Here is a 27,619-nt window from a genome sequence, read left to right as displayed (position 1 = left end):
GTCTTTTTATTTTAGACGAGAGGAGGAAAGGTGCACGCTTCAAGGCCTTCAGTCCGCTAACTCTTGACAGCCAGGTCCCCTCTAAATATGATTTCTCAACCAGCAACAGTTAACGCGCTTTCGGTAACGTCAGTTTCAGAGGTTGCAAGCCGGAACCTATGCTTCAAATAAATACGTTTTAAGCCCACCACCCCCACGCGCCGAGCCCTCAAATCCTATGCCAATTGCACCATACGCCGAACGACTGCGGGCCAGCTGACGTTTCACGTGCTCTTGATTATTTTATACGACCCACAGACCTTACCTGACAATCCCTAGTGTTCTGGACACGCGAAAACATAACCCGCGGAAAACAAAGGCAACTGAAGCTTACGGCTCGCACAAAAACAAACAATGGTTGTTTAGCCTAGACAGACCGCAAGACTTTCAAAAGCATATATCTGAACTTACTTGACATTGCGAGTCCAGAACAGAATGCATAAATGTTTAGAGTCAAATATGTCGTTACTGCGCAATTTTTCACGTAATTGCGATGGTCACCGCGAGTGCGGCGACTTCGAGCGGTCTGTTGTTGTAACGTGCAGCTGTTCACGACCAGCGGTGGTGGTGCAGTGTGGGGAAGCTTGCGCGTTGCGCAACGCGGGTTTGACTCGGTCACGCAGTCTGCCAGCAGTCGATATGACGCACAACTACGGCGCCGCGTCAACGGATGTTCTCACCTTCGGGTGTCCGCACCATGAGTGACAGCTGCGATTCACGTATTCCCAGATCAGTGTTCAAGCAAGGAGTGGTAGACGGTCCATGCAAGAATTGACACTCGGAACCGTAGAAACAAGTTCCCCCGGTGGCGAAGTAGCGACATATTGCGGTTTTCTTCGGCCCTACAAGAGAACCGTTCATGTTCCCTAGAAAGCCACGGCGGGTTTCAGGATTTCATCCCAACTCTCGTTTGGTCCATCAGCGCGTTTTTGTAGTACATCAGCTCGTTGCGGCTACGGAAAGCACAACACAAACATACACAAATGCTCCAGTGTGCGATGCGCGCGCATCTCGGTACGTCAAGTGACTTCGTGACGTTACGACCCCGAAACCAACCCTGAAACGCCGAAACTGCCAACGTTCGCCGCTTGGCCGCGCTGTGACGCCACCATCGCTCTGCAGCTTGTCGAGATCGTAAAATGCAGTGAAGCACTTGATAGGCGGGATTTTTCGCATTTGCAATGCAAACGTACTTATTGGAGCAGATTACGCGTATTGTTCACACAGAACTAGCCATCCGTGGAGCCCTAGAAGTTGGACTCTGGTCAGCCGAAACTGAAACGAATTGTTGCGCATTGCGCACTTACCTCCGTGTCCGGGGACGCATGGCCACCTCCTGCAATCATATCTTCCTTTTGATCTTCCGTTGAGCGTACGAGGTGTATTCTCTACTGCCATCAGAGGCAATCACGTATTAGCTGTGTCAACAAGGTACAACCGCCAACCACGGAGGGCCGAAGCCTTCGACATGGCTAGCGAAAAAGACATGTAGAAGGAACTCCCAAACAACGCCGATTTATTAGTAGCTTATGTAATACATGCAGCACATCTTGCCAATATGAATAGTAGAAAAAAAAAAGACGTTAACAGAAGGCAACCCAACAAGCATTGAAGAAAGGTGACTCGTTTTTATTGTACACTTCTGTACACGAAAATAAAAATTTTTACTTATTTACAAGAATTCTATATACAAAGGCAGTCTGGGTCTGTACAAAGTTCCATTTGTCCTATACCCGAGTCAGTTTTGACACCTTTAGTGGGTTACACACCAAGAAGTATCAACGTACAGCATCTTCACTTGCATATGCCAATTTAGAAATAAAAGTTAATGACTGCTGCTCTTAATAAAACAATTTTCTTGCTGTACATAAATGCAGCATCCTGTACTCGTTTTCAATAACCTATGAACTTACCTAAAAAAAAGGCCTTTCATGTACATGATTATGTTAATGCTGTAGTGAAAGCACTGCCCAGTCATTAAAAAGGGGACTAGTGTAAACCTACAAATGAGCTGCATACTCGTTGATGAACTCATGTGTGCGCAATCAGGCCAACCAAATGAAACATGAGCTCCTGGCAGTAGCAGCAACCCTGTCACATAATGCAGCAAAGCCCTGATAACTCATTCCCCCTTTGCACTGGCGGCAGTGACTGAAAACGTGGATCAGGAGTGGGTGGGCGGAACTCTTCATCGTCACTTGTTGACTCGTCGGGTGCAGGTGCCGGCTCGCTGCTGCCACCGCCCTCGGCAGTGTCAGACACGTCAGCAGTCGTAGAGTGAGACACGGGAGAGATTGGTGCCTGTATGCTCTCTGCTTTCACTTTCATCACAATGCCCCCAGTGCTTTTGACCACAACCTTTGGCTCGATTGTCTCAGGCGGGCGCTCCTCTTCGTCATTGTTCTGTTCAGCATCACTCAGAGACACCCCAAACTCCCCGAGATTATCGACTACCACTACGGGATCGTCCTGCGTATCGCCACTAGCATCGTCATCTTTTATTGGCAATCCCCCCTTATCACAAGTAGCCTCATTACCCTCAGTACCCTCCTGTGCTACGGCAGCAGCTTCGTCTACTGCCATTTCCTCGGGCAGCTTTTCATCGGAGCCACTCTGGTCGATGGGCTTCTCATCAGCCGTCGCTTCGCTGGCAGCTTCTTCCTTGGCGCTGGGGTCGACATCCATGGCCTTATCTTCTTCTTGAGAGGCAGCTTCCGGCTGAGCTTCTTCAGTCTCCATTTTCACAGGACTAGGTGCTTCTGCCGCCTGGAAGCGCCGAGGGCATCAGAAATGGGGACAACTTAGAGCAACCCCCCGCCCACAATGGAGTTGGCAGCTTCACTTGGGAGTCTTCCCATCCCCATATTTCTCAGCTAAAGAAAGGAGCCCGTTAAGCCTAGCATTTACACTTTGCATAATAGCTACAAGTGCACTGTCACCTCAAACAAGAGAAAAGTGGCAAAATAAATTAGCACTTCTTATACATACAGTCTTTGCGTTACTTGAGGCAGGAATAGTTATGCGAAGAAACAAAAAGAAATTAAAAAGAAAATGCCCCAAGAAAAATGGCACAGCCAAAGAGCCCTGCCGGTTCCAAGCACATAACCTGTGTTTGGAGTGCACCAGTAGACGCTCAAAGGCCAGTTGGTCTCTTCTCATTCTTGCCTTTGCACAGCCAGCCAGCAAAGACTCAGCAATAGACATGACCCAAGGCATTTTTTATTAGCCTCATTCGATGCAACACCATTTTCAGCTCGTAAAATGATGGCCATATTCAAGAAAACAATAAAAGGAAAGCACAGGTGGCAATGAGACAAGAAATGAACTGCCATCAAGGACTTCATTCTTCCACTTCCCTCAGCAGCAGGAATAGATGCACAAGTCAGTTCACTAGAAAATATCTGTTTACTGAACTTAAAGAGTTTACCGTTATCTGAAGAACAGCGCAGAGAAAGTAATGCCAACTCAAAAAGTAGAAAGCAATAATTTACCCTTTTGAAGTCTTCATAGCAGGCTGGGTGGTACACCTGCCAACAGAGTAGTGCATCACTGTGTTAACAAACAGCACAGTGCACAAGCATGCTCACAAAGTAGGTCTGCTGGTAGCGAACCAGTTAAAGACAAGACACGTCAAAGAGAACAGGACACGGCACAATGTCCTCAGCCTTACCACTGTAAGGCTGAGGACATTGTGCCGTGTCCTGCCCACTATGCCTGTCTACTAATTACAATTCCTTAACTAGTTTAAAGGGCCCCTAAACCAGTATGAGCTCAAAAATTTGCAATAAACATGCAGCCACAAGAAATCTGTCAAATAACGCTGTAACAGCGAAGTTGCAGGTGTTTCATGGACAACTATGCAGCCACCACAGTTTCTCACTCGCCTTCACTACCCTGCCCACATCCACTCTCTCCTCCTCATTGCATACTCTCACCAGCTCTATGCAGTGCAGCAAGTGAATTCGCTCTCGTGCTGTAATCTGCTAGCCTCCTGGCTAGCTTAGCGACCGTCCCGGCAAGGAGTTGGTCCCAAGTTAGAATCCCAGACCAGGACGAATTTTTCAACGACAGAGGTCTGTTTCTGAGAAACCCATGTGTGCTTCCTTTGTCACTTCATGCTACATATAGGTGGATGTCAATTTTTCCTTTCATAAGCCTTCCTCCCCCTTGCAGGATTCGGCAGAAGTGATTTGCCATATCCAGTGCAGCAAAAGCTACAGATGGCATCAGCACACAAAACGGATTCCTCCATTGTCCACCCCTAATCACCCTCTGTAGAACGCCAACTGCATTGAAGCTTAATAAAATAATCAGTGGTGCACGATGGGCAAACCACCCTTCCACCTTGGATCGCACAGCTGGACCTTATCATGTTACTGCGCTATTGACCCACGTAGGTAGGCTAATCAACAGCTTTTACCCCACTGACACCACGACATGTGATCAAAAAACTGAAAACGCCCAGAGAGAAGCAGGAATGTTTTTTTTTTTTTTAACTTGTAGCTTCCTAGCTGCACATAGTGCTGTCTTGATCATGAAAGATGATCACCACAGGTGATCATCACAGGTGATGCGTGTTTACTTAAAATGTTCAAAAAAAATTCCAAAGGTGGTTTAGGGGGCCTTTAATACTCTGCACCAAAAAGCACTGAGCTACAGATAAACAGCACCACTGCCATAGCTTTTGGAAATTTTCTCTGTGCACTTGCCGACAAAAGCCAGCAGGTTCGCACAAGGTTGAAAATGACAACCCACTCTTAGTGAAAGTTAATGTTATCACCACTGCCATTACAAACAATGGCCACAAGTGTCAAAACTGTCAATGATGGAAAATGCTGCAGCAGTTGACAGGGATGCTCATGGCCTTGCTTATGTCCATCTGTAGCTTTCAGAGTGTCAAAAGGTGTACATTGTAAAGGCTAACATTGTAAAGGCTAATCAAGACAAAAAGGGCTTTTATGCGGGACTCAATCATGCATTTTATATAGAGGAACAGCGCATGCCCACAATGCCAGTACATAAGGGGTCCATCTTTAGCGCTGGCAGACCATTTTAAAAGGAGAAAGAAAGGCACTTGCTTTATTCTCGATGCGAATGGCATCCCTGAAGTGCCACTGCTCCTCCTCTTCCGCCCAAAAAAGCTGGAAAGCCTCTTCGCAGACAGCACACGTCTGGAAAATAAATGCATGTCCACTTGAGCAGTTGTCTGCCACCCAAGTTCTCTCTCCACTGCTTCAATCCACTTCAGAAAGTATTTTGTATTCAAGCTGATTTAGCAGGCCAGTAGAAACATGCTGCCCACGACAAAGCAGCACACCATGCTGGCAATGCAATTGTGTAACAACAGCATTATTGCTTCCCAGGAACAGTAAATTACATAGGAACTTTCATAAAACAAAGTTAAGTCTTGTACACAAAGCAGAGGCCTTCCCAGGTCAACTATAGTAGACCATGAATTACACAACAGCTGATTAACATGACACTTCATCTACACATGTGAACCTTGTAGAACAGCCAAAGACTATGTTGAAGTGACCGAAAATTTAAAGCTTCAAACTGCCATGTACTTGTCCTTCCCAGACAAATCAGTCACGATGTCATTTGCAAAATAAAGAGACGAGTCAAAATAAAATAGACTTCTGTTAATTCGACTCCGGTTAATTTGAATATTTGGTTAATTCTATCCAGACCAAAGGTCCCAGTCGGCAGCCATATATCTGTAAGGGTCGAAAATTTCGCAATTTAAAATCTAAAATTGGCCTTTGCCAGATAATTTGAACTTCACCAGTCAGCCCTAAGAAGATTTTTCAAGCAATAACCGTATTTATCCAGTTCTAACGTGTACCTTCATTTTTTTCAAGAAAACTAGACCGAACATTGCCTGCACAGTGCAATCACATATGAAAAGAAAAACTCCTTCGCAGCGTTCATATGCTTTACCGCATAAGAGAAATGTACTGCAGCAATGCTGACTTACAAATACTACAAAGCAAAGCTGACATTAGGAAACCGGCCGCCACTGTGAACACATATTAGACTCGTGCCCATTTTTCTTGCTAAATAATCAGGCGCGTGTTAGATTTCCACTTTGTTTAGGCACTCTAATGTTATTTCTATGCTAGCTTTCTACTTTGGAAACACAGAAAGTGGGCAGGCGCTTGATTTGGCGACGCATTAGGTTCGGACAAATAATTCAGCAGTGCGTTCTGGCATTTTTATCTGCATCTTGTTTAGTTTGACCTGCCGGATAATTTTATCAATATTGTTGGTCCCTCCAGGGTCGAATTAACAGAAATCGACTGCAATAATAAAAAATACAAAGGAGCAAATAAGCCAGTCATCAAATCAATCTACAAAAGCATAATCTTTCTGTATTCATTAAAATTATCATATGATCTTGGAAAAAAGAAGGAAAGAAGCACTGAATGTTATCAATTAGGAGACAAAAAAAATGAGTGGCTTTAAGACGTGCTAACACGTGCTAGGACGTACATTGCCAGTCTCATCGCCGGAAGCAGGGACACTCTTGATTGCCATGGGCGAGTTGCTGCTCTGGTCCTGTTCCACAGTGGCTTGCTGCTCAAAGAAGCTCCTCGCTGACAAAAGCAAAATTGGAAAGGTTATGACTGGGACTCTTGTAAAATGCATGCAACGTGCTTTCATGTGGAAATATTGCACAAACAATCCCCAATTATTGCCAAAGGCCTACGTTTTGGAAGCAATATGTTGCAGGAGGCGGCTCTGCTGCGACACTAAAGCAATAGGAGTGGAGCATGTGTTCACACTGTGCGAGTGCAGTGCAGCTGCGCGCCTCACGGCCTTTGAATACCGCGGAAGAAATGCACAGCAATGAATGAGCTTTGGCGTCTGCTGCGGGCAGTTAAACCATTTTGAAAAATTCGCAGAGTGAAATGAGGAGACTATTTTCTTTTTGTTATTGCCATTATTTCTATATTGTACAACTATGCAGTGGAAACTAAATGGGGTCCATGGATGCAATATTTTTTCACCACAAAACGCATTCCAATAGAAAGCCATTTGTGCGGAAGCACTTAAGCTTGTTTTGTTACAAAGCCTTTACCAACATGTCCTGACAACTATTCAGGCATCAAACTTGCACCTCAGTTTCTTATTACACTTAGTGATTGTTGTGGCCAAAACAAAAGACATTTACATCCGTGCACCGTGAATCAACTAATGCTGCACCATGTCATCTGCTATGAAGAGCTTGCACGATGATTGCATTTTCAAAGTAGCAAGTACAGGAGAAACATGAACACAGGCTAAACTGGCTCTAGCACGAAGTCAAATAGAAAAGCATGGTGCAGGCAGCGTGTGCTGCACTGTCAAATTGAGGACAAAGTGCTGCACTCCCTGAACTAGTGGAGAAAGTGCTGCCAAATCAAGGAGACTAAATGACAGCTGTTAAATTACATGTTCGTCACAGAGAGCTAAACCTCTATTTAACGACCTTCGATATAGCTAAATTCTCGATATAACAAACTATTCACCTTTTTAAAATTCCTGGAACATAGAACATAACATATTTTGAACCTCACTATAACAATGTGTGTTTATACATGATTTCTTGATAACGAAATTTCATTGCTGCCATGAAGGACTACCAAGACAATAAATGGAAACTTCTGTAGACGCAGATGCTCAAATTGTTGAATTGCATGTGGCTGCTTGCAAACTCTCAAATGGCGCATCATGCGACCAACAGCAAGAAGAAGCATTTGCTCCCCATTGCTAGCAAATTACATGATAGAGCCAACCCTCTGCGGGCAGCACTCTCAGCCACAGGGGCGAAAGCGTGGCTGACTTTGTACCGCCGAAGAGATGATGTTGTCGCTATGGCATGAAACGATATCACTCGTCACAAGCTCACAAAGTCAACATACCATGAAATTCCGTGCAAGCGCCCACACCTATAGAAGAGCCTCCACCCCCCCCCCCCCCCCAATTTCCCTGCGAAGTTCAAATTTTCGCGTCGTTCCAGGAAGGCACCCCCACTGCCTCCCCACCCCCTTCTCCATACCCTTAAGAGTGTTTCAGCTTGTTCAGCGTTCCGGTATATGCGGACGGACTGGGCGTTTTACCGAATGAGCGGGAGGCGTAAACGTGATCGGCTTGACAGGTGCCGTCACCTTGTGGGGCGGAGCTGTAACACACAGAGCTCACATTGCGTCAACCAAGTATATTCTACTTCACTGCTGATGTAAATTTTCAGCCGCAGCGAATCACGACACAATTATGCCTCTGAGAAAATTTAAACCAGCAATGAAAAAAAAATACGCTTGCTTACTACATGGTTAAAACACGAAGTGCTGTCTCTGTGTATCTGTTTCTTTATGTCCTCGTTCAGTCGCACTTATACACTCTATCACGCATTACTGCAAAATTAGCTCTGTGTTTGTCTGGTTGGGCTCTGCATTACCAGGTGGCTGCCCTGCTTTGGCTGCTCACATCTATACCTACACCCCGCCAGTAAAACACTGAGTTCGCCTTCTTTAACCGGATTACTGGAAAAGCTAAATCTCTCTTATCACACACCGTGCTCAGGCAACACTGGCCAGCCACATTCAGTTCACAAAAAGAAGTTTTCTAGGCCTTTTTGTTATTATTTCTTTCTGTATCTTTTCTTTATCTCTCTCTCTTTTTCCCCTTGCGTCCTTGTTAGTGACACTGCAACTCGCTGCAGGCCGTTTGTAGTTCGCAGAGCGCCGGCTGGTCTTGCTGGCAAACGGTGAGATCTGCCTGTCACACAGTACAGAGCACAGTGAAGAGGCCGCTCAGCGACAGAGGAGTGGTTGCGGCTACACTGTGGCATCCCGGCAGCTTGATACCTCACCACCAATACCGTCGCTAGGCCTTTTCCGGTTCACTTCCAATCTGCACCAGACGGTGCTTCAGAACAAACTGCTTATGCTTTGAAGCAGCAGTGCTTTGCTACCGTTGTTGTCGTTTTACCCTCTCGTAATAATTTAACACGCAGAAGAAAACATGCCAATATTTGCAGTGCCGCCAGCTGCGATGCGAGCATGGTCTAGCTGCAGTTCGCTGTCTGCTATTGGTAGCCCTGTACTTCAGCTGAGCTTGACATGTATCGCAACTCTTGTTAGCACTACACGTTCGACCGTGGACTTCAAGCGGAATGCTGCGACCTTTTTTTGTCCCGACTGATTAAGAGGAGTCTTTCGAGAGCTTTCAGAGTGATGAACAGCACCAACAAATCTCTGGCTTAATAAAGTTCATGTTAAATAAAACTTTAAATCCACGCCTACTGCGTTTCTTTCTTTATTTTTTTTTCCTGGTGGGGAAAATTTTGTCATCTTGAATTTTGGTCTCGTTCTGGGATATCCCCCTCTTTGCTGGTAATTTCGACATGCATGGGGGGTAGGGGGTGGAAGGAAAGGGCACTTGCTCAAAATTCTATGGCAATTTTTTTTTCATGCAAACTTGCTTTTTCTAATTGCTCATCAATTTCCAAAATTTCGTAGAACCTTCTATGCAAGAAATATTCGTTGGTGACTGTACTTATTTCCATAAGAGATCCAATTTCAATATACACTGGACTATCTTTAAGCGGAACCTCAAGGGACAAGGGAAATTGCTTCCGTTTATCAGGAGTTCCATTAACTGAGACACAAAGCTGAATACAATTGCATGAATGCAAAACCAGTCAAGCATGAGGATGGTGTTCCGTTTAAGAGGCAGTCCCATTTAAATAATTTCCATTTATCGAGATTCCACTGTAATGAAATTTTGATTTAACGAAGCAAATTGCGGTTTTTACCAACTTCACCATATTGGATTTAACTATATTCGACAGGGAACCTGATCATGAGAAGGCAATTCATAGAAGAATAAAAATGGGTAGGAGCACATACAGCAGACATTGTCAGCTCCTGACTGGGAGCTTACCATTATCATTGAAAAGGAAGGTGTACAATGTGTGCATTTTACCGGTGTGGACATATGGGGTAGAAACTTGGAGACTGACAAAGAAGCTGGAGAACAAGTTAAGGACCACGCAAAGAGCAATGGTATGAAGAACGCTAGGCATAACGTTAAGAGACAGAAAGAGAGCCATTTGAATCAGAGAGAAAATGGGTATGGCTGATATTCTAATTGGCATTAAAAAAGAACAATGAAGCTGGGCAGGTCATGTAATGCACAGGTTAGATAACCGGCGGGCCATTAGGGTTACAGAATTGATGCCAAGAGAAGGGAAGCGCAGTCGAGGATGGCAGAAGACTAGGTGGGTTGATGAAATTAGGAAATTTGCGGGTGGTAGTTGGAATCGGTTGGCACAAGACAGGGGTGATTTGAGATCACAAGGAGAGGCACTCGTCCTGCAGGGGACATAAAATAGGCTGATGATGATAATGATAATGATGATGAAGAAAAAAAGAATAAACGATGCTGCTTCAAAGCGGCAGAAACACTGTTCCAGACAATGTATCTCAGACAGTGCTGGTAAACTTCAAGCCGAACTGCACAGGGCCTCTAATGCAGAGCTGTATTGGCTTAGGCAAAGGAGCATGAGTAAGAGGCATACCTCTTTCTTCCAGATCTTCTATCTCTTCAAACTGAATCCAATCCTGCAAGAATGAGCAAAAGAATTCAAAACGCAGTTGAAACCAGCAAAACAACTGAACACAGCAGCATCAACAAACAAGCAAGAATGCAGTTATTAGTATTGTCTTGCAACACTGGCATCCAGTCAAGAGTTTTGTTAGAAACAATGAAACAGATGCAAAAAGGTGCCCCATTTTTATCTTTTCTAAGCAACGTTTCAAGGTTTCTGTTATTCCCCCCTATTATTGGTACCCTAAAGTCATTGTCAAAATGACCAGTAATTTAAAATGCAGTTTTCCATGAGTGCAAGTTTAACTGTAAATCTCTGTACCAATGCTTACACAAGCTTGTGGGGAATGGTAAACCATAGTAAGACTGGATTTGCTCATTTATTGGGTACACAGCATAGTACTGGAACATGAGCAGCCAAGACTGCACACACATCTACAGGTCCACCCCTCAATTTCCTGATTGACTACATACAGAGGCTGCGGCAAACTTGCGCCTTTTAATGCTTTTATGCTTTTTGTGTACTGGTACCTTCCACCAGCGCCTACCTGCAAGCATCTTGGAAATGAACAGTACTTTCAGATACCTAATGTACAAATTGAAAGGCTTTTTTTTTTAATTATAAGCACACAGCCTCAAAACATTTCAAGCAATTCTGCAACAACTGCTACAGCAAAATAAAGAAGAGCTTTCAGGGGCATAGAGCATGAACGCAAGGGTTCCACTATGCAATTATGGCCGAGAAACATCTGAGATACATGTAGAAATAATTAAGTAGTCAGGGAGCTCTATAGCTGCAGACACTGGTGACGCACCTCCACCTCGTAGAACCACTTTCGGGAGAAGGCCTTCCGGGCGCCATCCTTGTCCCTGCGATTGGCCCTGAAGTGCCAGTCCAGGTGCTGCCGATACTTTTCACACTTCTCATCCGTGAAGCGCAGGCCACAGGAGGCACACTGGGTGCCCACATGCAGGGCATTGATCACACTCTGATGCTTGCTGCGGAGAAACACAACATTCACTGTCATGACATGCACCTGCTTGTCAACACAGCAATAGCACATGATCACCACAATCAAAAGGAACAAACTGTGGAGGCAAGCAGTTAGGGAATGTGCATGTGGGAAGAAGGAAAGGCGAGGAAGAATGTCGCTACTTTAAAGGGACAGACAACCACTTAGAAAATGAATTGAGATAACCCCGCTGATGGAAAGTTTGCCTATCGTAGTGGCTAAAACAAGTAATGTTTTTCTCACTAAAGGTAGATTGAATTTTATTTCATCACTAAAAGTAGCGAAAAATTACTTTGGCACCTTACACAGCAAAAACATGAAGATGTATAAGAGGCCTATCACGTGACCTTCTATTAGAGTGCACAGTTCCTGGTCTTCTTATTTGTATTGAAATGCAGTACACTTTTTTCTAAGTTTTTTTTTCTAGCTTACAATGTGCAGACAGGCCTTCGTTTGTAGCGAGTAGAAAAATGATGCTTTCGCGTTCAATGAGTTGGCTTGGCTTTTCTATCGACAGAAAGACGACACGGGCCAGCCAGCCATGACGTAGGCGCGTACTTGGGGAAAAGCACGGTACAAACACAGTAAAACCTCGTTAAACCGTACCCGCTTAAACAGTTCTTATTAAAAGTAGTAAAGTCAAATCCCCGACCCAGTGGCCATTGAACATTATGCATTTTGTATCCAGATAAACCATGCCAGCTTATTGCGCATGTATGGATTAACACGTAGTGTTTCCACATTTTGTCACGCACTCACAGCAGTGCATCATCCCCATCGGGTGGCCCAGCAGATCAGGAAGCCTCAGAGACCAGAACAATAGCCTACAAGAGCCCTGTGCATTTGCGCATGAAGCCACATCAACATCATTTCGGCGCCATGCATGGCACCGTGCCAAAGAGCGTTGTGGCATCGCACAAGCTAGGACCCGGGTCATGCCGATGCTTGGATAAAGAACACCAGGTGCTCAGCATAGAAGAAAAATTGGACATCGTTCGTGTTATCGAACATGGCACGAAGAAGTCGGCACTGGAACGCGACAGCTGGAGATCTACCGTTGACTACAGTGTGTGGCATTTGAGATGCGAAAAAGTATGCTCGGCAGCGCTACTGCGACCACGAAGAGATGTCAACTACGAAGTTCGACTTTTCGCCATCGTGGTCTCTATTGTTGTAGAAGCGTTGCCTAACGACAGTGACGAGGACAACATGGAATGTGACAGCAAGGGCGATTCAGGCCCGACAGTGGCAAATGCTGCACGTTACATCAGCCTCATGAATGCATTCGTTGCAACGAGAACAGCAACCCACAATGAAAAGGGCATTCCACAACTTCTGCAGCTCCACCGTGCCTGTGCACGTAAAATATGCAACGTCAACGAGGAATCTGCCATGCGAGTGTTTGCCGAGAAGTGGGGGCTGGCTGAAAAGCTGGCACGCAGCTTCAGTAAGTTTGAGGCTGCTGTCATCGTCGTGCTAGACCGCCGCGGCATCAAACGAAAATAACACTTTTGTCGCGCGAAGTGAATAAATACTGTATGTTTTTCTTCCCCCTTCATCGCACTCTCTCTGAGTTCCGTTTTCGACAGGTGAGTGGGCGATCTCATGCTATTTCGGCTAAACAGTTCTACCGTTTAGTACGTACTTTTTCCGAGCTCCGGCCAACTACGGTTTGACAAGGTTTCCCTGTATAAGAAAGGTCTGTTCAACAACGCGAACTTATTGTACCAGCTTTTTATTTTCAAAGTCTATTTATTTTCAAAAAGCTCTAAATGTAGGTGGTTAACCTCAGTTACACTCACTTGTGTGAAAGCAGAGCGATGGGCGGCTTTCTCAATTTGCGAGCCGGGCTATCAACATCATTCACTTCTCAGCGTTGCTGGAGGAGGGACTCTTACTTCGTTAGAGACTGCTCAGATTGAAAAAATTCTCCTTACTAAACATTCACGTGCTTTTGGAAGTAACCACAGCAAGTGTAATCACTACAGAAGGTGAGCATTGCATCCTGCCATAAAAAACTAGGTCCTTAAATATCAGCTGTTAGTCCCTTTCAGCTTATTCAAGGCTCGAAAGACATGCAACGCTGCCGTGAGTACACACCCACTCCCCGCAACACACGAGCATAGCATGGTGGAAAATGGTACACAGGTAGCACGATGGTGTAGCTGGCAACAGAGAGGGTTGCTCGCTAATCTAGCATGGAACGCTTCACTTGGTGCGTTGTGCACCAATTCATTCATTGTGCGTCACAGTGGGTACACACATGCCCCCCTGACAGTTCTAAGCGGTGCAGCTTATCAGTATGCTTGGAGTATTCCAGTTTAAATGCATGTATTTGGGACAGGACTGGGAGAAATTTCGAATAATGCGGTAATTTGAGTAATGCGGCTTTGTTATAACAAGGACTTACTGTAACTGGAAAGTGCATGTTGCAGTGAAACGCAGGTCTTGTGCCATGGCCGAACAGGCCGCAGTGAGTGCTAATCAGTCCTGAGATGATGATAAACGAGGTTTCTGCACTAATCTTTGCGCGAAATAAATGCAAAGGTTGTATATTTATTAAGTAAATGAATTGTGAACAAAAGTAAATAAAATTGGTGGAGTGAGGATTTTATTGCATTTTGATACCCTCAATAATTCAACGTTAGGTTAATTTGGACACTTCTTGCCGTCCCATAAAATGCAAATTAACAAGGTTTCACTGTATAGAGATCACTCCACGTGATCATACCGAAGTCGAATTTATCGATATGCTGGTGTCTGTGCTTTTCAAAAAGGTGGAAAATCTTTTGTGGCACAGCATTGCATCATCCATACAAGTCATGGCAGCCCAGTGATAGTGGAATGCAACAAAAAGTGATAGTGGAACACACTAACTAGAAGGCATACGAAGAGCAACTGCAGCCATCAGCCAATACATTAGGCCCTATGGTCGGGAATCTGTCGCAACTACGTTTTAGCAATTAATATGTTTTAGGCGTGCACGCATTAATGAGGCTTTACTGTAATAGTTTGAATAAAATTGCCACCGTAAGCCCTCACAAGGTATATGGTAGACGCTAAGAAAAACTCTCAAGCTGAATTTTCTAATAAGATGAACAGTTCAGGAGTGGTGATGAGATTTTCCAGTGGCACTCGACAATGTTGATAGTGATTCAGTTGATCACAATGGCAGTGTACTAGCGTTAAGTTAAACGTGGAAGTGGCCATACAGCATCACTTTTTTGCTTTGTTTACAGTGGAATCCCGGTCATATGTCCCCGGTTTTGCGACGACCCAAGTTTTATGATGGATTAGTGCAGTCCTGGCGAAGTCCCCATAGAAGTAATGCATTAAATACCCTGGTTATCCGACACAATTTTACGCCTGACCCGCGTTATACGAAGACCCTCACGAAACGCGGGACGGAACAGCAGATGAAAAAAAGTGCCGCGGGTCTCTTTCCTCGATCCGACTTTCCGCATGCGCACTTTCCACACTTGACACCGCTCGGCTGGTTCGCTTCAGCGCAGCTTTCTTCCCTGCCTCGTCTCATCATTCGTTTCTCTCTTCCCCACGAGCAGCCACCCGCAACGCTCGCTGTGCTGAAATAGCGTGTTTTCCTCTTCACAATCACTTCCTCCCTCTCTTCTCGGCGGCGTCACTTCTAGACGCGTTAGGGAAGCGTTTCTCTCCTTCCAGTTTCCCAGCAGCCGATTGCCGACAAGGTAGTGCGGAGAGGCTTAGGTTTACCGCATGTGTTCTTCGTCGTAATCCTAGCAACCAGCGTTCAGCGGAGGTTTTGAGCTGTGTGGAGCAACACGACACACGATGTCTTGAAAGTGGACAGTTCTATCGCTCAGCGATAAGCTGAATATTATCGAGGAAGCGGAAAAGCAGCATGGAGTCACGAAAGCCAGCATTGCCCGGAACCTTAAGGTACCCAAATCTTTGCTTAAGACGATCCTGGCAAACAAAGCGGTGATATCGCAGAATGCCAACAAATTCGGGCTCAAGCAGAAAGCGGTACAAGGAAGGCAGCATGAGAACTTCGAAAAAGTTCTCGTCAAGTGGCTGCATCAAACACAGAGCTCTGCGATCAATGTTGACGGCGCCATTCTAAAAGAAAAGGTGGACCTTGTGGCATTGTGTCTGGGCATCGACGACTTTCAGGCATCCACGACTTTCAGGCATCGACGACTTTCAGGCATCGAACGGATGGCTCGATTGCTTTAAAAAACGAAACAGGATTGTGTACAGCTGCTCCTGCAGAGAAAGCACTTCCGTGGACGTTTGGACGGTGAACGAGTGGATGGAGTTGCTGCCGGAGATGATTGCTGCATAGAATTCCTGAGACGTTTTCAACGCCGATGAGAGCGGCATTTTTTACCATATGCAGCCTGAGCAAACCCTTGCGTTTAGGGGGGCCAGCTGTCATGGTTGCAAGCGCAGTAAAGAGCGTGTGACAGCACTATTCTGCGCTAATCAGGAGGGTGCCGAGAGGCTGCCCGGGCTCGTTGTTGAAAAGTTTGCAAAGCCACGGTGCTTTAAGAACTCGAAGACGCTGCCGTGCAGCTACAACTTCAACAAAAAGGCGTGGATGACGTCTTCGCTCTTCAGCAATATTTTGTAATAGCTGGATGACAAAATCGGTGCTAAAGCGAGGAAAATATTGCTTTTCGTGGACAACTCGTGGTTCGCTTGAATAAAGCATGATTGGTACCTGTACTGCAGCAATAATTCTTATCGCATTTACTTTTTTTGTAATTTGGGTTTCCAAGCCCTGCAGAGTATGTTAGTAGTTTACATTGAAGTTTCTCGTAAATCCGTCGCGCGAAATAAGTAGTATTTTTATAGGCATAACTTATGTTCGGATTTTACGACGCCCACATTTTACGACGCTTTTTCGCGGTCCTGAGAAGGTCGTATAATCAGGGTTCCGCTGTAGTAACACAAATGTTCTTCAATGAGAACTGAAAATGTATGAGCAGTAGCGAGACTACCGTAAAAACCAGAATATAGGTCGAACTTTTTTTCAATAAACCACTGCGAAAAGTCGACCCTCGTCTTATATACTGGACATTGGCGGAAAAACTACAGAAGTCTTGTAACAATGGGCGGATGAAGTAAACAGCCACCTTCAACATCGCCATCAGCAGCAGTTCGGCGTGGCGACATTGTGGCACCGGCATTTTGCATTTCTATTGTCACAAAGTTATATAGGTTAAAGGCTGCTTTTTCACGTTTTGTTTCAAAATGAGCGGAAGCCAACGTCGCGCGATACTATTAAAACTTCACCAGGTGCACATGCAAGCAGCGTTTAAATAAATACTGCCACCATTGTGCAACCAGCTGAGTCGCATTTGTTTCAAGGTAAGGGTGTCTTTCGGTACTTTTGCCATTGAAAAAGATTTTTCTTTTTCATTTTTAGAATTCGTTAGTTGGGGGATCGACCTATATTCTGGTCCGACCAATAGTCCAGTTTTTACGGTATGCATTGACAAGTGGGCAAACCATGCATCATGCCTGCAAAGGTGACAAGCTCTTACATCTTCAGTTGGTCTGTCCTGGAGAAATTGAGCAGCGGGATGCCTTCGATAGGTTTCTTCGGCTCCTGTCTACCGTGCTCTCCTCGTGCCCTCCTCCTTTTCTTCTTCTGCAAGTGGCCACCCGTTGCCATTGGTTGGTACTGCTCTGCAGACTGGCTCCCGGCTGCATTCCCATTGCCCGTACTTTGCTTGAGGATGCCTGCAGCAACCAGCTTGGAGAAGAGTTCGCCCACGTTCACGTCCAAAGCCGATGGTTGCGGTAGAGCAGCAGTTGGATCTGGAAGAAAATTTGCCACCGCATGAACACAGTGGCATAAATCTGTGGAATCAATCTGAATTGACTAGAAGCATGCACAAGCAATCTCTTCACTAAACGACTCTACAGCAACATAATCGAGGAAAAACTTAATTCTCCAGTGACAGCAGGGTCTGCAGTACCCAAATTTAACTGAGAGTGCAATGCCTTAGCCAGCGAGCTATCATCTGAGTGCATGCAAGAATATATTATTTATGGTGTCTGGTGCACATATAACAGCCTCGGAGAGCTTGTATGGGCAAGTAGGAGGTGGCTACACATTGATTTTATGAGACAGGCTGCATTAGAAACCTTTTGTGCACTATAATATGACAGCTGCAAATGAATGAGAAGAATAAACAAAAGTAATCTAAAGAACATAGTGCCCGTGCTAACTGTGTAGATGACAAAGATGCTGATAATGTTGAACATGAGAGCAACACTTTGTAGGCAAGGCCCTCCTTTTTCCTAAGGTTGCCTAATGACTCAAGCAAACACAAGCCTGCCTAATCAAGTAGGTCAGAAAACTAGACATATGCGATGACCTGCAGCATTTATGGAGCCACAGTCCTGGTTGACTCTGCCGAAACTACCATCCTGCACCAACACCTTGCCAGTGCATATGTATTGTAATGCTCAAGTAAAAAGGAGACATTCAGTAAAATGTCTGCACCAATGGATATTATCTAAGAAAACATTTGGTGCTCTACAATCAAAGCTCAATATAATGAACACGAATATAATTAATAAATGTTTCTTGCCATTATCAGCAAGCAACAAATGAGCAAGAAGTGCCCATTTAATGACATTTTGATATAAACTAATGACAATGTGCCCCAATGATGGCTGTAATATAGACCAAAGTGAGCCGTGATCCCTAGTGACTACACCCTAGCATCCCCGAAGATTTTATTTAACATCCATGATGCTATGCTGCATAAAAGTACAAGCCCACTGGACTGAGCGCATCACTAGTTATCTCTAATTACTCGGCGTTATCATTGAACAATGATACCAAAAATTCTCATTTTATGAGTTTGATTGATACCAATAACGACATGCACTAATGAAAGCTACCAATGTCATTCTGAATATAGTGGTTGATGATCAGTAGTGACTCAACCCCAGTGTCAATGAATTACCATAATTGAATTGCTGTTTAAATGACTTCATTTGATGTCCACGACACTATGCTCGGTGAAAATAGAAGAGTGCTAAAGCGAGCGCATCACTATTGACCACTAATGATTCCGCATTATCATTTGGAAATGATAAAAAATTCTCGTTTTATGACAGTTTAATGGACACCAATGGTAACAGGCATGAATGAAAGATACCACTCTCAGAGAAAATAGGTGATTCAAAATCACTAGTCACTTAGCACATGCATTCCTATTAGTCATGGTTGAATCTCTCATTTTATGACATTTCATTTGATACCCATAATGTTATGGCATTCAAAACAGCAATAACATTGAATTGAGCATAGTAACTCATGTTCACTAATGACTAGACCCTATCAGTTAGGTGCATCATGCAGTTAATTGCTAATTTCATGAGAATCAGAATAGTGTCAATGACAATGTGTTCGATTGAAGGCTACTGAGAGCGATATAACAAGTGAATCATATTGACTAGTGACCAAGGTCTACCCCTGCCCAGTGATCACCACTGAGTCCTTTCGTGTTTCGGATGATAACCATAATGACATGCTACCTGCGTCACTAAATCTCTTAACGATCCAATGCTGACATTTCCTAAAACTTGTCTGCAAGAATTTCTGTCTTTGAGTTGATCTCAAAACACACACAAAAAAAGCGCCCAAAGATTGTCATTAGTCACATGGGAGAAACTCTGTTTGGAATATAAACAGAAACACCTAAAATTTTCACAAAATTTCAGTTGCCTTGAAACCCAAAGTTCTTTAAGTGTGTTATGCTTGGGTTAAATTCACAGGCATTCGGATTATTTCGGTTGGCATTTGGATTAAATTTAATGCTGCTTGGATTAAACTGAGTGACTCTTGGATTAAGATGGCTGGTAGTTGAATTAGATTGAGTGGGAAAACCTGTAGTACTGCTGTGGCTTCCGGCTTGTGCTATGATGATGCAATAAGGTACTGGGGGTGGATAGTTTACACAAGCTACATTTCAAGTCAGATACACTTGAACCTCATTATAACGAAGTTGAAGGGGAGCCAAATTACTTCGTTATAACCATTATTGTCATTTACTGCCTTATATATCCACTGGGGTACACAATCGTAAACATGAAAATAGGAAGACAGCACTGCAGCCCATGGCCACACATGCACTGAAACTCCACTAAAACAACAAAAGAATCTTCAGCGTGTGCGACACGTGGCTTAGCACCTGACGTGACAGCATTTAGATAGCTGCTTCTGTTTTATTGTGACGATCTGTCATGTCTGCTTTCCACTTGGCTTGTCATGGTTGAGCAGCACGAGGCACAGAGCACTGCGATCAAGATTGCAGGTGAACTTCGCCGCACTGGCTCGGTACGCGGTAGAGTGATGTACTTGGCAAGCAACGGTCGGGCATTTTTTCATTTTGGAGACAAATCTAGTTCATTACATCCATTGGTCGGACAATTTCCCTTCGTTAAAATGAGGTTTTGAATACATGGATCTCTAAGGGGATTTCAAGGGGAATTTCATTTACTTGGTTATATCCATTATTTTGTTATATCGGGTTTCATTAAAACGAGGTTCGAGTATGTGACACCATATGAGTTTTCAATGAAAAAAAAAAAAGTTTGCCAAAGCAGGCAGCGCGTACCTTGTGATGGTGACTGCTGGGCCACGTGGCCATCAACCTGCACTGCCGGAAAGGGGCTCGGCAGAGTGACTGCTGGCATCTGTGAGATAGTTGGCGGTTGCACTGTCGTCTGCAACGCAGGCGGCTTTGTCAGAGTTTGTTGAATAGGTTGCTGAAGTGGCTGTTGCATCGGCTGCTGCATTGGCTGCTGTACCGGTTGCTGTACCGGTTGCTGTACCGGTGGCTGTACAGGTGGCTGCATTGGCTGCTGAATTGGTTGCTGCATTGGCTGCTGCATTGGCTGCTGCATTGGCTGCTGCATTGGCTGCTGCATGGGTTGCTGCATGGGTTGCTGCATGGGTTGCTGCATTGGCTGCTGCATTGGCTGCTGAAGCGGCGGCTGTAGGGGTTGTTGCATTGGCTGCGGCTGGCCTGCTGCAACCATGAATACAGGCTGCCCTCGGGCTGCTGTCTCAGGCCCCACTAGGTGTGGCCTGGTCACCGTCATGGAGGGTGGTGCAAGTGGAGGAGGAGGAGCTAAGCTCGATGCAAGAAGGGCCTGAGGAGGTGGCGGGGGTCCACCAAGTCGAGGTGTCCCCATTGGAGGAAGGCCTGGATCCCCAGCAGTAAAAGGTGGCCTGCATGGCGGGAACTGTGGCTGCAGGAAGCCTGGTCGAACTTCTCCAACCCTGAAAACACATTCAGGCATGAGATGGCAGCAATGAGACATTGACTGGAGCAGTGTCCCATTCAGGGTGGTTCAGCAGATATAACACCCGTAATCACAATGTTTTCATTCCCAAAGAGACAGAACACATAAAATACTAATGTACTTCAGACAGTCATATTTCCGTTTATGTTAAAAACTTCAGGCAGCAAATATAATTCTGGAACCCTTCATTATGGTGCTACACATAGCATATGAATTGCTTTTTAGGGTGTCAGAACTCAGCAATTAATCAACAACACCCAACATCATCAGAGGAAAGTAATGACACGTGTCTACTAGCAATTGTGCAGCAGCAGACAGCTATCATTCATAGCCAACCCAAATCAAGCCAAGGAAAAGCCATATAATAGCACCCAATGATTACAGCAACCCGCCATGGTTGCTCAGTCGCAATGGTGTTGGGCTGTTGAGCATGAGGTCGCGGGATCAAATCCTGGGCACGGCAGCCGCATTTCGATGGAGGCGAAATGTTAAAACACCACTGTACTTAGATTTAGGTGCACGTTAAAGAACCCCAAGTGGTCAAAATTTCCGGAGTCCTCCCCTACGGGGTGCCTCATAATCAGAAAGTGGTTTTGGCGCCTAAAACCCTATAATTTTTTTTTAAATTGCAGCAGCTGATCATTGAACACTAGAGAATGGCACTGTGCAGCATCATGTGATTAGTCCAACACTGCTTTCTCTCCCACTGGAGTGGAAACTGCACCTGGCACTCACGTTTCCTTCTTCTCAAGAACTCTTGTCCCACGAAGCATACAACACAATGTTTGCACACCTGGCACTAAAATTCATTACGAAAAGCAATGTGTTTCTTAAAACACCTCTTCAAAGCTGCATGCAGTGCTTCTACCTTTGCTACATTTACGACATTTTCAGGCAACATGCTGGGGCTACATTTATGATCAATTGCTTTTGGTGACATCAATTTACAGAGAGCATTATTTAGTTAAAGGAGCGCTGAAATACTTTTTATCTAAGTCGAGAAATGCATTTCAAGTTAAAATAGACTGCTTCAGAAATACTTTGCAGCAAAAAGTACTTCAATGCATTCAGCAGAAGTGGAGTTATTGGCAATCAAATTTAGCCTTCATGGTGCTCCTACTCCTTCTTCAACTATACTTCCGACTTTGGTGCCTACGATGTGCTAAACTAGGAGGCTATCCCTCAACTTGTAATTTTGTTCACAGTGTTTCGGCCATCTGCTGTGTTACAGTGTGCTAGAGCTATGTGCAGCTGTGTTTTCTTGCACTGAGTGGCAAGTATTTCTTTCACACATATCTCTGGAATTCACACAATTTTCAAAGGTCAAATGAAATGGCGCCTTTATGTTCGCTCATGCAAGTAGGTCCGCAGCACCCACATCGGCCAAGCAACGGATGCCCTACTGTGAACTCGCATTGAAAGGATTCCTAATGTAACGAGCTTCGACCATGATGTGACACACCTCGAATGTGTAACTCGAGAAGCAGATGACCTGTTCCAGTGAAATGCTGGTGCTTGGGCCGACTCACCACATGCTTCGAACTACGTCACCCACAGAGACCAATCAGAGTATGCTGTTGTCCTCAGTTAGCCACAGCGAGCTCAGCAAGCGGGTGTGTCGCACCTACATGCAACTGTAGAGGCAAACTACGTTTTCTATCTGCATGGCAGGGCTGGAGTGCAGGGCTGGAGACCAGCTTTGCCCTGCAACAGCTTGACCAATGGATGGTAGCCACATCCCAATTGCGCATTTTGAAGTACTGTCAACAGCTCAATATGAAGCGATGTCTGCCAAGGTACCAGGAGCATCCAAATGTGAGCGCGCACTGGCAAGTGTATATGTGGTCTGACCTTATGTTTCAGCTTGTTGAGTGTTCAAAACTAATCGAAATTAGCGAGACCCAACGACTAAGACACCGGTAAGCAGTGTGACCAAAGGTTCATTCTTACACGAGTGGCTGCGCTGTGCACAAGTGTGAGCAGACAATAGTCGGCGTCTTCAGGAAGTATGAATTCTTATCGGAATTCGAAATGCAGATTTTTGCTTGCTTCAGCCTGTTTAACAAATTGAGTCAATAAATATACACAGTAACAGAAGGAAATGAACTGATCCAAATACGTTCCTTGATTGATGTCAGCTATAGGCCAATAGGAGTAATCTATGGGAATCTGCTAAATGACGAAATATGCCAGTTGCAGGCAGCTTCACAGAGGGTGAAGAGAAGGCTTTATTTGAAAAGAAAGTGTTTGAGAAAAACGCGACTTCGCACCGCACTTCTGACCTCCACTTGCTGCACACGACTGCAAAACTTGGCTATGATATTCACAGCAGCGTATGCTACAAAGCAGACCCTCTTTTTCACCAAGCCCAAGGGGTGGTTCAGGGCCTTTTAAAACCAACGGGAGTGAACTTGACAAATCACACTACAGTCGCCGACCGATTTTTCGGACACCAAAAATTCTGACATGCTTGATTATTCGGTCTGCTTCACAGAACCACCATTCTCCCAATAGACCATAATGTATAACAACTGCTGAAAGTTCGGACACCTTGCTACCTCTCATCTGATTTTTCGGACACTTCTTGAGCCAACTCGATCGATGGCACTTGCCTCCACTGACTCTGACCGGTGCATGGTTAGACTTGCTGAAGGCCAGTTTTGTTTTGAACTGAGCCTCCTTGCTGTCCCACGAGGTGGCGCTACTGAAAATCCCCGCCCATCATCATCGCTTCTGCCTGGTTCGGTAGAGTGGCTACGAGTGAATACAGCAGTCCCGGTCTCAGCTTAGTAAGCCATGTCAAGGCAATCCAGCAGCTGATTTGTTTCCTTCTTCGTGCACGACACTGCGAGTAGGCAATGTTTTTAGTTTGTGCGAATGGTGCCGGCGTGATAATGTTTGTTTTGTGTGCTGTGCTGAGGTTGTGCTGATCGAACGTGGCATACGGAAACATTGCGTCAAGTATCCAATGGTGCCGATAGTGCCTGCGCAGACTGCACTGGGGAATGCTAGCAAGGATGGTACTAAACATACCACAATGTCAATGGCAAAAAAGATCGCCATTGTGCAGCAAGTCCTGAGTGGCCGGTCTCAAAGCGGAGTTGCTCAAGAATTTAATATTTCGAAGAAGACGGTTTCAGATTACATACGAAACAAGACGAAGATTCTCGGCGAAGCAACTAAGTCTTCCTCCAGCTTGGAAAGGAAAAATTTTAGAGACGGCAGCCACCCGAAGCTCGAAGAAGCCCTCCACATGTGGTTGTGTGCTACGGTTGCCAAGTGGATTCCTGTGTCTGGAGACCTTCGGAAGCTGAAGGCAGAGACGCTTGCTCTCCGGATGAACATCAAGGGTTTATGTTCAGTGACTGATGGCTCCGTAACTTCAACAAAAGGTATGACCTTGCTTTCAAGAGGATGTGTGGCGAGATTAGTGCCGTCGACCGGACCCTTGTTGCAAATTATCGCTCGGAGACTCTGGAGTCGCTGTTGTCCCAGTTTTCGCCAGACTATGCTTTTAACTGCGATGAAACAGCTCTATTCTATAACATGCTGCCTTATAAGACCCTTTCTGTGTCTGGCGATCTCTGCCACGGCGGGAAGCATAGTAAAGAGCGCGTCACCATGTGGTAGGCAGCAACATGTCAGGGACAGAGAAGCTTCCGCTTCTTGTGATTGGTAAATCAAAAAGCCCGAAGTGTTTCAAGGGAGCGAAGTCGCTGCCCGTGTGGTATGAGGCCAACACAAAAGCATGGATCACACAGAATCTCTTGAGTGACTACATCCACAAACTCGACAGGAAGTTCAAGTCGCAACACCGGAAAGTACTGCTTTTTGTGGATAACTGTGGCGCACATGGTTACAACCATGATCTCGAATCCATCCGGTTGAAATTCCTGCCGCCCTTCACCATGAGTGTTCTCCAGCCTATGGACCAGGGCACTATAAAAAATTTGAAGGTCCTCTACAGAGCACGCCTCTTGAATGGTCTTGAATGGCATGGTCGTCTGCATCGACGCCGGCAAGCAGTACGCTGTTAGCCTTCTGTCGGCAATAAACATGACTGCGGATGTCTGGAAGGCGGTGGCCCCTGCCACTCCACAGAACTGCTTTCGGCACGTTGGATTTGTTGTAACCGATGAAATGGGTGTCATGGAGGCCCCAGATCTGTCGCTTTCCGATGTGCTCCCTACTGAAGCCGAAAATGTTCTTCGAGACCTGCGCAGTGGTGGCATTGCAATTCTGGTCACTGCCTCATTTGACAGTTTTACAGATACTGACAGTGCCGTACCGACATGAGCAGAACTTAACGACGACGAGATCATTCGTCGGGTTTCTGCTGCCCCGCCGGATGATGAGTCAGAGGATGACGCACCATGTGCGCCGCTGCCGTCGCACGCAAAGCTTGTACAAGCAGTGACTGTGCTTTCAGCTGCCTATAGTGACCGCACGACCCTCTCCGAGATTCAGGCTGATCTGATTGCATGTAAACAGAACAGCGTGCAACGGCGCATTCACGATTTCTTCGAGCCTACTGCCACACCTGAATAGGACTTGGAAATAAAGGATTTTTTTTTTCTGAATCTGTTTTTTCGGACACCTGTTTATTTGGACATTTCCGCAGTCCCCATGAGGTCCGAATAAACGGTCGGAGACTGTAATGGAGAGGCACGTTTCAAGTTAGCATTACTTTCATGCATTGTTGTCAACTACCCTGATGGCCAGGACAACTGTAACAGTGCAATTGTCATATATAGACTGAACACTTCTCACTACAGTGGGGCATCGTAACACATGCTACATCACACGAAAGTTGAGAATAGCAAATCATACAATGAGCATGAGAAATCATGGACCTACATAGACTTTCCTTTTTGTTGACGCCTCAGAAAATTAAATCTTTTTAGAGCAGACCTTTGAAATTTACCCTGCCCTTTGTTACGTTTCACCTACGACGCGCGGTATAGCCGGCGCGGATGCAACAGATGCCGGGGCGTCATTCAAAGCGGCGGACATTTTGGCCCGTCCAGCGCTGCCGCGACGCCTCCCCGCCAAGCACGTCCAGGCATGTTTCGATGCCACGTGTATTCGTGTGTGCGTGTGTGTGCATGTTGGTGCCCACGCTTGTCAAAGCGCGGCAGCTGGGGAGAGGAGCTCCCCAAGTGTGAAGCGAGGAGGTCTGACCGGCGCCGGCCCGGCGGATGAGTCACTACACTTGTCTCAACATGTCTCTCAGCTTGTCCGTGCCCCGCCGTCACGTGGCCTCATCCCGTGACCTTCCTTCTTGCCCTCGACTCCGAGAGTATAAAAGCAGCTGCCCCCGGACGCCAAGACAGAGGCTCCGAATTCTTCCGTCAAGAAGCGTGCTCTCCCGTCTCTCCACTTCGGTCGACCTGACCGGCTGCTCTTTTGCGATGCTAGAATAAACAAGTTGTTCTGTTAGCAGTCGACTCATGCTTTGCCAGGACCTTCGGATGCTTCCAGTTGTGCCGCAGGCCGCCAGGCCAACGCTACCCTTGGGGCTTGCGACCCAGTTGCAACAACGGATGTCAGCGCTGAGATTACAATACCTTACATTAAATAACCAAAGATTATCTTATTTTTTACTACATAGGTAACTGCACAGTGTAAGCACATGAAAGTTCTGTTTATTGCGACCTTTGTGCTCTACTACACAGACTACAGCACTCTTCTAGTGCTCGAAGGCCATGTTTGTCTGGTCTTTGTGTACCACTACATAGAAGGCAGCAGTTTGTCAGTGCTTGAAGGCCGCATTTATTGTGGTCTCTCTGCTCTACTACGTAAATGGCAGCACTTTGTTAGCGCTCAATGGCTGCATTCTTGAAATTGCACATTCCAGGTCCCTTTGAGTAGCAGGTCAGATGGTAGATGGTGCGAACCCTGTCACAAAGCTCTGTGTGCCATTTCGTGCCTCATGAAATATCACACACTTCGTTACCCACTTTAGCAATGGAAAAATTCTTGAAAGCTTTTCTGTGGTGCCGAAGTTTGCTTTGCAGAACAGTTGATTTTTGAAGCACTCTAAATTAAATAATTTTTTTTCCAACTACAGTCAAACCCCGTTACAACGAACACCACATTAACGAACATTTCAGATTAACGAACTTTTATGAAATCCCGTGCCGACTGCTTATAGTTTCAATGTAAAAATATTTCACTACTACGAACTTCAGAATAACGAACATTTCAGAATAACGATCGTTATTTAATTTCCGTGTCATCTTAACAACACCTCAGTACTACGAACTCATATCCCGAAATGCGAGGATTCTTAGATTTCAGTGTATCCGTCACGGCAGTCGGAGCTCTAAGCTAGGAGACGACGCAGCGCGAAGAGCGGGCCGCCTTGCAACTTGCTTCCCGCAAAAACCTGAGATGGCGCGGAAGGAGAAAGATGCGGGCGGAGACTTTTTTTTCCTTCTCCGTTGTGGAGGCAACGACGCACCAGGTTTTGTGAGTGGAGAGGCGGGGAGCATGGGCTCGTAAAACCTGAGACGGTGCGGCAGAAGAAAAAAAAAAAAGTAGTAATTAACGCTGAAGTGGGCTTTTTTTTTTTTCCTGTTGCGGAGGTGACGACGCATCACGTTTTTCTTGCTTGTTTTCTCAGTTGTTCGCGTGCTGTCACCTGTATCAGGCCTGTCCAT

At 45.5% G+C, this 27,619-nt stretch overlaps 2 protein-coding genes across 8 annotated transcripts in view; both read right to left on the bottom strand.

Moving 5' to 3' along the window:
- Positions 1-1,079, bottom strand: part of PAN3 (Poly(A) specific ribonuclease subunit PAN3) — a 41,159-nt gene extending 40,080 nt beyond the window's left edge. The window contains exon 1 of one of the 2 annotated variants that reach the window (XM_070535132.1): positions 720-1,079. In XM_070535132.1, the coding sequence (XP_070391233.1) occupies positions 720-900 (181 nt within the window). In that variant the 5' untranslated portion in view covers positions 901-1,079. Of the gene's footprint in view, positions 1-450; positions 629-719 lie in introns of those variants that run through there. The other variant, XM_070535133.1, reaches the window with a different exon arrangement.
- A 568-nt stretch (positions 1,080-1,647) lies between these two features.
- Positions 1,648-27,619, bottom strand: part of LOC139057251 (pre-mRNA cleavage complex 2 protein Pcf11-like) — an 85,484-nt gene continuing 59,512 nt past the window's right edge. For all 6 annotated transcript variants that reach the window (XM_070535126.1, XM_070535131.1, XM_070535127.1 and 3 more), the window contains 8 exons: positions 20,267-20,934; positions 17,174-17,450; positions 11,448-11,631; positions 10,604-10,646; positions 6,532-6,635; positions 5,118-5,210; positions 3,531-3,566; positions 1,648-2,805 (listed from right to left, as the gene is read on the bottom strand). In XM_070535126.1, coding sequence (XP_070391227.1) covers positions 2,134-2,805; positions 3,531-3,566; positions 5,118-5,210; positions 6,532-6,635; positions 10,604-10,646; positions 11,448-11,631; positions 17,174-17,450; positions 20,267-20,934 — 2,077 coding nt within the window. In that variant the 3' untranslated portion in view covers positions 1,648-2,133. The remainder of the gene's footprint in view (positions 2,806-3,530; positions 3,567-5,117; positions 5,211-6,531; positions 6,636-10,603; positions 10,647-11,447; positions 11,632-17,173; positions 17,451-20,266; positions 20,935-27,619) is intronic.

This window comes from Dermacentor albipictus, chromosome 3, assembly GCF_038994185.2.
Source record: "Dermacentor albipictus isolate Rhodes 1998 colony chromosome 3, USDA_Dalb.pri_finalv2, whole genome shotgun sequence".
Lineage (NCBI taxonomy): Eukaryota > Metazoa > Arthropoda > Arachnida > Ixodida > Ixodidae > Dermacentor > Dermacentor albipictus.
Note: the sequence above shows the minus strand (reverse complement) of the source record. Positions and strands in the feature narration are given on the sequence as shown.